This window comes from Lycium ferocissimum, chromosome 12 (genome assembly GCF_029784015.1).
Source record: "Lycium ferocissimum isolate CSIRO_LF1 chromosome 12, AGI_CSIRO_Lferr_CH_V1, whole genome shotgun sequence".
Lineage (NCBI taxonomy): Eukaryota > Viridiplantae > Streptophyta > Magnoliopsida > Solanales > Solanaceae > Lycium > Lycium ferocissimum.
The window spans coordinates 36,486,444-36,499,816 of NC_081353.1; the positions used below are offsets into that span (position 1 = coordinate 36,486,444).

General features: G+C 32.1%; 1 protein-coding gene and 2 long non-coding RNA genes across 4 annotated transcripts in view; all 3 read left to right on the plus strand.

The window, feature by feature from the left end:
* Positions 1-13,373, plus strand: part of LOC132040821 (uncharacterized) — a 46,624-nt gene that overhangs the window by 12,797 nt on the left and 20,454 nt on the right. The gene's annotated exons all lie outside the window — the stretch shown is intronic.
* LOC132040818 (nicotine N-demethylase CYP82E3-like) lies at positions 3,832-6,879 on the plus strand. 2 transcript variants are annotated; one of them, XM_059431498.1, is made up of 3 exons: positions 3,832-3,860; positions 5,606-6,590; positions 6,847-6,879. In XM_059431498.1, the coding sequence occupies exons 1-3, from the start codon at positions 3,847-3,849 to the stop codon at positions 6,862-6,864; spliced, it is 1,017 nt and encodes a 338-aa protein (XP_059287481.1). In that variant the 5' UTR covers positions 3,832-3,846; the 3' UTR covers positions 6,865-6,879. The 2 variants fall into 2 exon arrangements, with proteins under 2 accessions (XP_059287481.1, XP_059287480.1); XM_059431497.1 differs by lacking the exon at positions 6,847-6,879 and having other exon boundaries at positions 5,606-6,751.
* LOC132040820 (uncharacterized) lies at positions 11,188-12,613 on the plus strand. Its single transcript, XR_009410790.1, has 2 exons — positions 11,188-11,298; positions 11,496-12,613. It is a non-coding gene; the product is annotated as an uncharacterized LOC132040820 (long non-coding RNA).

The window sequence follows — 13,373 nt, forward strand, 5'->3', positions numbered from 1 at the left end:
TATGTGGGGGAATAGTCCGGAACGAGGTTATACATGCCAAGTTGTTTGAGGACCCGACCCGTCATGTGCTACTCTCGATAGATCACGAATATGAGTAGCACGCACGCCCTCCCAAATGTCTTGACCACTTCGGCACCACTCCGGAAGTCCATTATTGATGACCTCTGTATAAGGCCCCCACACAAACTATGATAGCAAAAATATTATACAGTCATTTATAATTTATAATACAAATTATACATTTTCCCATTACAACAAATATCCATTATGCATTTTCACAAAATAGGGGTAGTTAAGTAAAGATTAGAACATTCAAGCAATTTCCTTCCTTCTGAATACACAAAGCTTTATCATTTCCAAACCATGCAAATGAAGAAGCAAAAATACTCAGTGGAGTAAAAATTGAGGCATCCTTGTCATGGATTCGTAGAAGAAAAGAAAGAACGGAGAAAGGAAGAAGAGAAAGAATGGAGAATGGGAAAATACATAAATAACCACCTCCCCCAGATTAATTATGATGCACTATTTCTTGCGGGGGACCTATTACCTCCCCAGTCTTATTTTTTCAGTACTTTAGTGACCTTTTAGTGGGTTTTTTTTAGTGACCCCCATTTTTTTAACTCACGTATAGTATACGCGCCTTTTAAATTTCCAAATCAGCATTATTTTTAACTCCCTTTTCAGTTTACCCCCTTAAACATAAATGAAAATTTATTTCCACTCCCCTCTCTCTCTTTCTCTCATCGATTTTCACTGCATTTGCACTATTTACCTTGATAATTTTCAAGCGATCTTCCCCTCATATACATTAATTCACGTAATACTTAGTTATAGGGTCATTTTTGCATTCTCAAGTTTGGTGAAGTTTGTTTTGCTGAAGAAAGTAGATCTACGATGCATCTTTAAATCGTAGTAACAGTGTCTTGGCCTTTTATGACATTTTTCCCTCTTCTTTAAATGGGTATAACTCTACACTTGTGGCACTCTTTGAGTAGTCCGTTTGAGCAGATCCTTGGTTTGTCTTTCCCCTCTCTCTGACTATCTCTCTAGCTCCTTATCTTTATGTCTTGGTATTTTTCAAATTTTTGCTATGCCACTTTTATTAGTTAATGCTTTTCTATTTAAAAAATGTTTAATATCTTATTCTTTTCTCGGAATAGGACCAAGAAGATCCTTTGATGGAGGTCATGAAGAATATGAAGTAGCGGATGTATCCAGCAATGCAAAAATCTTTGCAATACTCTATATGGCTCTGTAGTTGGACTACGTGATTTCTTTTATTCATAGATCGTGTGAATATCAATATGTATACTGATAATAAAATGATACATTTGATTATGTGGCATAATGATGAGTAGGAAATGAGCAAATAAGCCACAATGCTTGGGTTTGATTTTGGAATTTCGTTAAAAGAAGTGCACAACAAAATGAAACATTTGCTCAATTCTACATTAGCCCTGGGTATATAATTTTCTATGTTTGTGATATTATGATCATTCAAAACTCTTTAGTGCTCTTTAGATTCCCAATCACATGTAGATGAACGATTGGACACAATCAAAGCTATAACAAATTTTAGATTGTTGGGCTCATGCTGTGCACGGGCAACACTAATCTAGTATTTATATAAGTGACAAAAAAAAAAAAAAAAAATACTACTTACTATATTTTTTTTTTTAATAAGAAATACTACTTACTATTCTTGCCATAATAATGGTAATAAAAGACTACTACTAAGTTTCAACCATCTAAAACATAAGTCGCTAAATCGCATCTTTGTCGTCTCCATTGTTTATGTCTCAATACTCCTAGCAATATATTTGTGCTACCTAACTTTATGCTAGGTGGATGTCGTGACACAAGATGATGTACTTTTTCACAAGATTGTCCTTTTGTAGCTGAAGTATACAATTTCTCGACTTTGATCTTATCCCTAAAGCCGTTCTGCAAAAAAAATAGGTAGCGAGATAGATGACTAAAAGCTGATGATATTTGCCTCTTACTAATAAAAGAAAAAAGCCCCATCAGGGCCTGCAAGGATAGGAGTTAAAAGAACTAAACCAAAAGAAAATGATCGTAGAAGGTTATCTTTCAGAATAACAAAATTCACCCTATAAACACGATATGGGGATGAAATTAGTCATTTGTTATTTGAAATTCATTGATCCGACTAATTATTGACTAAAGAAATAAAATATTCCCATCATAAAATTTTCATTTTTAAGCTCCAACTCGAAACTGCTGCTACTTTTTTAGAGTGAACGCATCCTATTGATCTCGTCAAGAAGAAAACCTTTAGGCTTGTTATCCAGGAGCTTGTTCAGAAATACCATAATGAAAGGAACATAGGAGTTTGTCGCTAGGTATTTGACTAAACAGGATCGTCCAGTTCCTATAGAACCTATCACTAAAATACCCCTAGAGGGGGATAAGGCTAGTAAAGACGCAGGAAGAAAAAAAACTTGCGGAAAGGTACAAGGGGAGGGGCGAAGAATTCTAGTTGTAGTTCTTCTTCTGCCTAATTTAGCTACCGGGGAAGGAGAGAGAAGAACATAAGTAACTACCAAGCAGAGGCCTTTGGTGTCCCCTCCGGTCAAGAACTGGGGCCTTTTGTAAAGCGCTTTCTTTGGATTCTTTTAAAGTTAATGGAGTAGTTATAGTTTGGCAAAGTTGTATTGGACATTTGAACGGCCAAATATAAAATAAGAAAATTGCATCCTTATCCTTTTTTTTGTGGATCTTATTCCCAAAGGGATAGTTTGTCAATCTTTATTATATTCTCCCATTGGTTAGTTTAATTCTCCAAATTTCATACTTCCACGTATCAATCAACCTATTGATTATGTTGCTCAAAAAGCTGGTAGACTTGATTATATTTAAAAGAGACGACATATACTTTACACTATCGTATAATTTGATATATAGAATGATAGAAATTCTTTGATAAAATTAAATTACAAGTGGCCATATTGTAGTAAACGGTTTGTTTTGTCTTTCTTTCAGTTTCATTTGTTTCATCTATAACAGAAAAGACTTACTGTGAGGGACGCTACACTAATGAAATATCAAAATGACCTAAAAAAATGTGAAAGATTGCGACTAAACTCAGACACATAAATTCTACTCCGACCAATAGCTGGGAGATACTACTGAGTGGCTTAAGATTTTAGTTATCATTAATAATAAAAACCCCATAATGAGCTTTTACGATTCTCGAAGAAGAAAAAAGATTATATATAATTTTTGAAACAATATTCCATACTACATTTGTAAAGATAAATTTTAAGGACATGTATTAAAAATAAGATTTAAAAAAATATGTGCTCGATGAGTCAAGGTACGAATTCAAAATAGTCATCATCATAATGAAATAAAAGACTTTTAAATTGAAAGTGACACCTTGTTAAATTCTATAAATAGTATCAAAACCTTAGATTATTATTGAAAATAACTTCAAGAAAATGGAAGATAATATCTTTTCTCATTTTAATGCAATTTTACTACTCATATCTTTAACTTTTTTCTCCATATTCATATGGAAAAAAACAAAATCATGCAAACTTTCAAAATTACCTCAAAACCCTTTTCCGCCAGAAATCTCTAGTGGCGGCACCGACAACATCCCGTGATCTCGAAAACTCGCATTTCTAGCCAATAAATACAGGTCTTATTTTGACGTTCTATCTAAGTCTACCTCGTATCTTAGTAATACGTATTCGATGGAATAGTCGAGGTACAAATTTAAATTATTCAAACATCTCCATCATTATAAAAATCAAAGTGATACCATGATAAATTCTATAAATAGTATCAAAACCTTAGATATTTTCAATAGCTTCAAGAAAAATGGAAGATCATATATTTTCTCATTTTAATGCATTTTTACTTTTCTGTAACTTTTTTCTCCATATTCATTTTCATATGGGAAAAAACAAAACCATGCAAACTCTCAAAACCTCAAAATCCTTTCCCGCCAGAATCTCAGGTGGCTTGCCGGTAATCGATCATCTCCTCCAAAATTCTGGCAACGACAACATGCCTCTATCTCAAAAACAAGCATTTTTAGCCGATGAATTCGGTCCAATCTTCACTTTCCAGCTTGGTCTACCTTGTATTTTAGTAGTAACAAGTATTCGATGAAATAGTTAAGGTACGAATTTAAAATATCCAAACATCACCATCATTATAACAAAAAATGTAATAAAAGACTTTAAAAATGAAAGAGATACCATGATAAATTCTATAAATAGTATCAAAACCTTAGATTCTCGAAAATAACTCCAAAGAAATGAAAGATCATATTTTTTTTCTCATTTTAATGCAATTTTACTACTCATACTAATTTTTACTTTCTTCTCAATGTTCATATGGAAAACAAAACCATGCAAACTTTCAAACTTCAAAATCCTTTCCTGCCGGAAATCTCCGGTGGCTTACCGGTGATCGGTCATCTACTCCAAATTTTCCGGCAACGACGACATTCCTTTATCTCGAAGAAGAAAAAAATATAAATATTTTATGAAATAATATTTTATACCGCTTTTGTAAAAATAAATTGTAAGGATATGATATACAGTATAAGTATTTAAAAAAAAAAAAAAAAAAAAAAAAGAAGTATCGGCTATTCAATGAAATAATCGTGATACAAATTCAAAATAATCAACGTTACCATCATCTAAAGGGAAGAGGCTCCCCTCCAGTAGTTAATTCCCCTTAAAAATCCAACGGACCAGATTAATTTATTTACCTAAGTGTTCTAAACATGGTCAAGTATTCTCTAACTGCTCTCCTTGCATCTCTCTCCAGAAAAATAGAGCAAGAACAACACCAAATGAGCAGAAGAAAATCAAACAGAAAATAGAATCGGAGACAGAGCCAGGATTTTTATCTAGAGGGTTCAAAAATTCTAAAAGATAAATACATAAAAAGTCAGGAGTTCAACATCTATTATGTATACATAATAAAATAATTTTAACTTTAAAAATATTTTTATCGAGGGAATGAACCCCCTGGAGCTAACGTGGCTCCGCCCCTGATTACAGAGGAGCTCAAATCCGAACAAACCCACCAAGAAAAAAAAAATGATAAAGAACTATACTATTTACTGATAATCACCCTGTTAAATTACTACGGTTGATTGTAGCTCAAATCATCTAATTTTTAACAAAATTCAAAGAAAATTTAAAACAAAATACCCATTTTTTTTTCGATCAGAGTTGCCGGAACTGGACGGCGGAGTGTGGATATTCCGGGGAGGCGTGGGAATTTGGAGAAGGAAAAGATTTCTTATTGTATTTAAAACCTTTAATTGAGTTAGATGAATGACAGTTGTTGTTTAAGGATGGATTGGGAAGGGGTGATGGGAGGAAGAATAATTGACCATGGTTAAACTCATTTAGCTAAATAAATTAATATGGTCCATTCAATTTTTAAGGGGACAGATGTAAAAAAATGTAAGGAGGAGGAGAGCCTCATCCAACTGGGATGTGAATGACTTCAAAAATGAAAGTGATATCCACCACGATAACTTCTATAAATAGGACCAAGACCCTTAGACTATTCTCAAAAATAACTTCAAGAAAATGGAAGATCATATTTCCTCTTGTTTTAATGCAATTTTACTACTCATATCTTTAACTTTTTTCTCCATTTTCATATGGAAAATAACAAAACTATGCAAATTTTCAAAATCTCAATACCCTTTCCCGCCGGAAATACCAGGTGGCTGGCCGGTGATCGGTCATCTCCTCCAATTTTCCGGTAAAGGCAACATCACTTTATCGAAAAAACTCGGATTTTTAGCCGATAAATATGGCCCGGTTTTCAGTTTCCGGCTAGGTTTACCTCGTATAGTGGTCGTTAGTAGTTATGATGCTGTTAGAGATTGTTTGAATACTAATGATAAAGTACTTTCCGACCGGCCGCCGAGTTTGGCCGGTGAATATATTGGTTATAATAATGCTATGCTTTTTTTAGCTACTTATGGTAATTATTGGAGAAAAGTTCGAAAAATTGTTATAATGGAAGTTTTATCAAATAGTAGGTTAGAAAAAATGAAAAATGTTAGAGTTTCTGAAGTTCAAATGAGTATTAAAGAGCTTTACTCTTTATTTTCAGTCACCAGAGATAATTTGCATTCGGTGACGACCGGAGATAGTTTTCCGGTAAAAGTTAATCTTACGAAGTGGTTAGAAAGGTTAACTTTGAGCTTAATATTCAAACTGGTAGCTGGAAAAAGCTATCGAAGCCTTGAAAAAGGGGGGAATGAAGAAGAAGAAATTGAAAGATTTAAGAAAGCTTTAAAGGATTTTGATTTTGTGTATATTGCAATGGAGTTTAACTTATGGGATGCATTTCCTATTCCTTTATTCAAATGGATTGATTTTCAAGGGCATGTTAAGTTTATGAAAAGGGCTTTTAAAGATATTGATTGTGTTTTACAAAAATGGTTGGATGAACATGTGAAGAAGAGAGAAGAAGTTGATGATGTTGTTGCTGGAAATGAAAAAGATTTTATTGATGTGCTTATCAGCAATGAAGATTTTGCAGATAGTTATACTAGAGAAACCACCATTAAAGCTACAGCTCTGGTGAGTACTGTCTTTTGTTGCTATATATACATTGCATTTCTTGAAATAATCTTTGTTTTTTAGAGCGATAATCAACTCTGTAAATATCGATCGAAATTTGAACCTTTGTATGCAATTTCAAAAAGCATAACAATTGAAATGGGTAGTCTGTATTGGTATCAGATTTGTTCCCATGTTTTGATCTATCCAATTTTTTTACCCATTTCTTGAATTGGATCAAGTCTCCCAACTACATTTGAATTGACTTAAATTATAGTATGTGTTTATGTTGTGAATATACACTATAAGGAGGTGCTTGTGCGTATGTGTTCATGATCATGATCTATGTGTTGGGATATATACTATTAACCATATGTTTGGATATAGTATTTATTATGGAACAATTATTTATTCATTGTTTAATAAAGAATTAAATAGATCATGTACTAGTATATGTGTCCTTTACTTATATAGTAGATGATTTAGTGTATAGAGTTTAGCTTATACACGGAAGATTAAATCGTTGGTTCTTATAAGTATAAAATTTATGTTCACAATCTAAGATGGAAATTGGACAAAGCCATCGGTATGATTGTAGCCCAAGATTAATATAATGTATCTTTGGAACGGGGTGTCTTAGTACATTTTGTATGTATTAAATAGAGATAAGTGTTTTTATAGAATATATAAAACAAATTCTCTAGTTCATTAAATGTACTTATACTTTACTCTTGATATAATTATTATGATCAATGTGATTTGTTCATTATTTTGATTCTCTTTATACGTAATATGGATAACAAACTTTGTGTTCCAGTTGAATCCCATGTCTCGACTTTGAGATTGCAACTTTATGGATTATAAGTCTCATGTGAAAGCAGGTGGATGATGCAGCGAAATATAAAGGACAGTCAATGAGTTAAATTGTGTAATTTAATTTAATTGATTGTGTAATCTTAACATGGGGAGTTAAATAATCATATAATTCGTAATTTATTATGGTAGGATTAATTACTTTTGAATTAATTCCATAATGTAGCTTCGCTAACTAGGAGCTATCTATTGCTTTGGTGAAAATATTGTTTTTTTTTTGGGTTTTGGAAAAGGGTGAAAAACCTTTAGATATAAAATAGGGGTCTCTTTCTATTTTAGAAGTTTCTTCAACTTTTCCATAGAAATTCGCCCACACAAATTTTGCAAATGGTGTTGGAGAAGACTATGGAACCGAAGGATGAACACGTGAACAACTTCTTGAAGGTTCACTCAAATTGGGTAATGGCTACATTGTTAAACCATAGGGATGTCATGAAGAAAGTTCAAGAACCTCCAAAAGTAGTGCATTTTTGGAGAATCCAATACGAGTGCGCTTTGGAGAACAACATAAATCATGGGTAGAAGTTGCCTTTAGTTACAAGAACGTTAACTCTTTATACGATGACAAACTTTGGTTCCAAATAGCAACCATTTAGAGAGTGATATCATAGAATTTGGTATATTGCTTTGGTGAAAATATTGTTTTTTTTTTCCAAACGTGTCGTTAAAGAAACATTGACACGATTCAATTATATCCACATTGTTAAACCATAGGGATGTCATGAAGAAAGTTAGTACCCCGACGAGTAGTTGGCGAAACAGATGGGTAGAAGAGAGTGATATCAAGAATTTGGTATACTTCGTTGTTCAAGGATACCACATACCGAAAGGTACAAGACTATGGGTCAATAGTATGAAACTAATGCGAGATCCTAAGATTTGGTCAAATCCTGATACATTTGATCCGGAGAGATTCTTGACTAGTCAAGCAGGGGTTGATGTTCGCGGTCAACATTATGAGTTCATCCCTTTTGGTTCTGGAAGACGATCTTGTCCAGGGATCACTTATGCGACTCAAGTGACACACCTTGCAATAGCTCATTTACTCCAAGGTTTTGATTTTAGTACATCATCGAACGAGCCTTTGGATATGAAAGAAGGGTTAGGCATGACCATGCGCAAAGTAAATCCTATAGAAGTGTTTATTACACCTCGCTTGCCTTCTGTGCTCTATAAGTTCTAAGATGTCAATTGTTGTCTTGTGTTGGAAATTGGATTTGGGTCACCCATGTGGGTCAACCCATATCCATAACCAAATAAATAAATAAATATATATGTGTCATATATTTGTTGTAATATTATAATAAATAAATAAAAAGGAGAGAAAAGACATGTTTATTGGAAAACTATCTGAAGAATTGTGTCTCTTCAGATAAGATAAAAGAAGTTCTAAAGTTAGGAACTTCTTACTTCTCCTAAGTGTGCTTCTGTAGAAACAGAAAAAAAAAAAATTCTCTCTTTCTCCGTAAAACTCTCTTTTTCTTTGTAGCGAAGAACTTCTGTGGAAGATTCCTGCATTGTTCATGGAGCAATCTTCTTTGTAATTCAGGTACGACTTAGACTGTGAATATTTATAGTGTAGTTCGTGTTCTTAACATGTGATTACATTATATATCGACTACTGAAACAAATAATTGGAGATTCTTGGGAGAACTGTGTGTTCTTGTGGATTGTGTATTTTCCTTCATTGGCATGAGAGCTTAAGGTTTTTTACTTGTTTCTTAGTTTGACTTCTCCTGCAAAAATAATCTCTTTTACTGTTACTTTGCGGGTTTTTTTTGTTTGGCGTCAAAGTGCAGCATTTTTTTCTTGAATTGTGAGTTACACCGCATCAATTGTTTGGTGTAATAATTAAGAAGGGTTATCATGACTTCATATAAAAAAAATTAAAAAAAATCAAATTGAAGGATTTAGAATAAGTTCTTTGATTGAGACATATTTACTTCCTCATTGTTAATGACATTAAGAGTGATTTTCTTTTAGTTTAATGGTGAAAGAATTAATGGAATTCTTGGAAGTTTTTTTTTTTTTTTTCCTTCGTTGTTTTCCGGAGGAAATAGTGCAGAATGTTTCTTCTTTGATCAAAGTGTGTCTTTGATTCTATTTTAGAGTACTTTATTAATATGCAGAGTAGTTTTTCCACATTGTTGAAATATGGATCAAATTATTAAAGTTGTAGCGATGGCAAAAGGCCATTAAGTTTTTTTAACTTTTAATAACCCGTATGGCTGCAACCTATGGCAGTCCGTATGTTTTTTCTGCATTAGAAAGCCGTTGTGTGCCACAAACATTTTTTTCTGGTATAAGCACTGAAAGCCACTGATGCATCCTTTTTTTTTTTCTGCATTAGAAAGAGTTTTTTTTTTTTTTTTTTTTTTTAACAAAAAAGTTTTTTGAGAAAGACTATTAAATAGAAGATGTGATTACTTAAACCAAAAGTCACATTTTTCTTTTGGTTTCACATCAACGTTTTTTTTTTTCTTTCTAAATAAAAGGAGAAATATTAAAGTATCCATATTTCTGGAAGATGGAAGATGGACGATGCTAAACCCACATACATTTTTTTTTTCTCTTTGGATTTTTTTTAAATATCAACAACAGACAAGGATCAAACGCCTTTAATTTTTCACTGTTGATTATGAAATCAATTGAGAACTGCTCCTAGTTTTTTTTGGCGTGCGAATTATAAGTTCCACTGGTTTATCATTTTTAATAATGGCATGGGTGTGGTCTCTCTGGGGCACAGAACCAAGACCGAGTTGTTTATAAATGTTATTTTTTAACTTTTTGCTTTAAACCAGTGGATAGGAATTGATCCTGTAGGCACCATTTTTTCTATATGTGCATGTGTGCATACAAATTTAAGGAATACATATACATGTGTTTATATCATTGTGGTGAATTCCTATTTTTTTTTTTTATATGTGTTATAGAAAAATCATGGTAAATTCAATTCGTGCAATCTATATCTATATATAATATAAAGCTAGGCATAAATAAGGTGATGTGGCATCTCTCTATAGCCTAGAATATCATTTATCTTTTTTTGGAATTTTCTCTCATGTTAATGTTTTATATATTAAAAAAATAAATCAAAAGCTACCCTCTTGATTCTCTTAATTGAGGCTCTTAATTTTCTTAATTAATAGCACCTTTCCCCCTCCTCTATAACCGTTTCAAAAATAAATCTTTACATCTAATTAAATGAGAAATGATGGGTGAATGGCGATATGACTATTGTTTCATTTGCTGTGGAATTGGTATACATGGCAGCAACGAATAAGCTAAAAATTATTATATGGCTGAAACAGGCTCAAGTACAATATTCTTTTTCTTCTAATTTCTTTCTTCATATATGCTCCACCATGCACGGCTAAGCAAATGGAGAAGAAAAGGTTTCTCTTTTTCTCCTTAATTAGTTTTTGTTATGGATGAAGTCCAGTTCTGGATATATTTATGCTACAGGATGAATTTGTTTGTAGACTATCTTATCATTTTTTTAAATGTGTGTAACATATGCACACTACAAGAGAACATGGAATTAGCTACAACATTTGTCGGTAATTCCTAGTTAATCTGTCGCTAAATAGCTCCTCGCTAATTAGATTTTTTTTATAATCCGTAGCTAAATGAGATTAGCATAGGATGTACGAAATTTTGTCCGTCGCTAATTTCATGTTTTCTTGTAGTGGCAGATATATTGAGATCCTGAAGAAGAGGTAAAAAATGAGGTGATATAGCATCCTAAATTTGCTTTGATAAGCGTGGCCTGTAACCAGGATCATAGACCAATTTTTCTCCTGCTGCGATGGATTTATTTCCTCTACATGTTAACCTGGGTTTTTCATCATTGAAGGTTAGAATTTAAAATATAAGATATAGCTTTAACTAATATGTAACAACTAAAATTTCATAGCATAAAGTTTACTTCTTAAGTCTCATTTTGTTTGTTAGTTGCATTTGTTTTAGAGTGAGTATGAAAGAACAGTGCTTTTTTTCTTTTCAAGATAACTCTCTTAATATGTTTCTCTTTTTCCGATTTTTAATTGACAGGTTTTGAAGACTTAAGCAAATAGACTAAAGCACAAGTAAATGATAAGGACGAGTTTTGATTAATTTTTGTTTTCATTGGCCTAATTTATAATTTTAATGGTGGCAGCAGGTAACATTTCTAATGTGTACAAGAAATTTCTTTTATTTTTCCAATAGAGTCTTTTTATTTTTCCAATAGAGTCTTTTTATTTATAATCGGTATGAAGTAAATTTAATTTCCATCAACACTAAGGTACCTCACATTTAGTAGAAGTCGACGAAATCCTTTTCATTTTCAAAGATGAACTATTAGAAAGAAAAAAAAATACTTTTTCTATGACTTTAATTTCATCTCCAAACTATATACATAGTTCTACCTTATTCTCAATTTTTAAAATAACAAAATAGTATTCTGAAATTAAAGTAGCTCACTCACAAACACATATCTCTTTCTCTCTTCTTGGTAACTTGTTAACCTATTTTTCTTAATTTGGGGATTATATTCTAGCTTATTTATTGAATTTATTACAAACTAATGTCTAATTCTTGAATTCAACCGTTACAAAAATTCCTTTTGATTTATTTAAGTTCTCTACATAAGTCCATTTACTGCGCCCATCGAGACAAAGTTTGCATATGAGAGAAAAAGGAAAATATATGTCAAGTGAATGTTTAGAGATAAAGTTTGGGATTACTAGGATGGAATATGAAGAGAGAAAATATAGAAAAGTGTACAAAGAAAAAGGAAAAGGAAAAAGAAAAAGAACTAGATATTAGGGAAGTTGATCCCATCAATATGTACGACAGAGATGCATTTAATTGATATTTCTTCTTTTTCCAAAATTTTCTAATTCTTTTTATTTTCTTCTTTTAGTCTTTTATTTGATGAAAAAATGTGAATCTTATGAACAGGTGTCGAGAAATCATACTAATGGCCTTAGAAGAAGAAGAAAAAGGAGGTCAAATCTCCGGTTTACATCCCAATATCTTTTTCATACTTTAATTTTAATATTCTACTTTTTCAAGTTCACATATACTAATTTCTTAAATGAGTTGTTTCATATTTAATCTAATTTGTTTATAGGTTGTCTTTTAAGAAATTATTAAATATGTTTCATTAATAAAAAAATATTTTCTTTTATAAAAGTAATGGCATTAGTATTCAACTTTATTTTAATTTTTTTTATAACAGCGCGAAGCGCGGTGAAGTACACTAGTTGTGGTATATGTGACATTTTTGTATTGAAATATGTCTACTGTATGCATGTCACTATCCTTATTGTGAATCTCTATATTTGTTATAGAATTCTTATTTAGTCTTGACTTAAGTAATTTAAGATAAGAACAGCTCGATGCACTAAGCTCCCGCTATGCGCGGGATTCGGGAAAAGACCCGACCACAAGGTTCCTTAAATAATTAATTGTGTTAGATTTATTGAATATTATAATTTGGATGATGATTGGGAACATAGTGAATTTTCGATTCCGAATCTAATGTGAAATAAATTTTAATGTAGTCACTTATTGTAAGGATTAGTATGTATATGACTTTTAGGCTCTAAAGAAAATGTACATAGATGTATTAGTCTCCAATCTTAACATAAGTGAAAAGCTAGATGGTGACGTAATATTCAGTTTATCCTAAAAGTGCAAAAGGCTGTTAAGGGTTTAGATGTGTTTATGATGCCTCATTGTATCTTGTTTGTATTTTGGCACATACGAGATATGGTGTTGGTTATTACTATGATGGTTTTAGTATATTGGATATTATTTATAATTCCGGTAAGAATATTTATTTGTGCTTATTTGCGTCAAGTGTTGATGCAAATATACAGCATGGTAGACTTGACCTTAGTGGTTAACAACGAAAGAATTGCTTAGCCAAACAAGATTTACTTG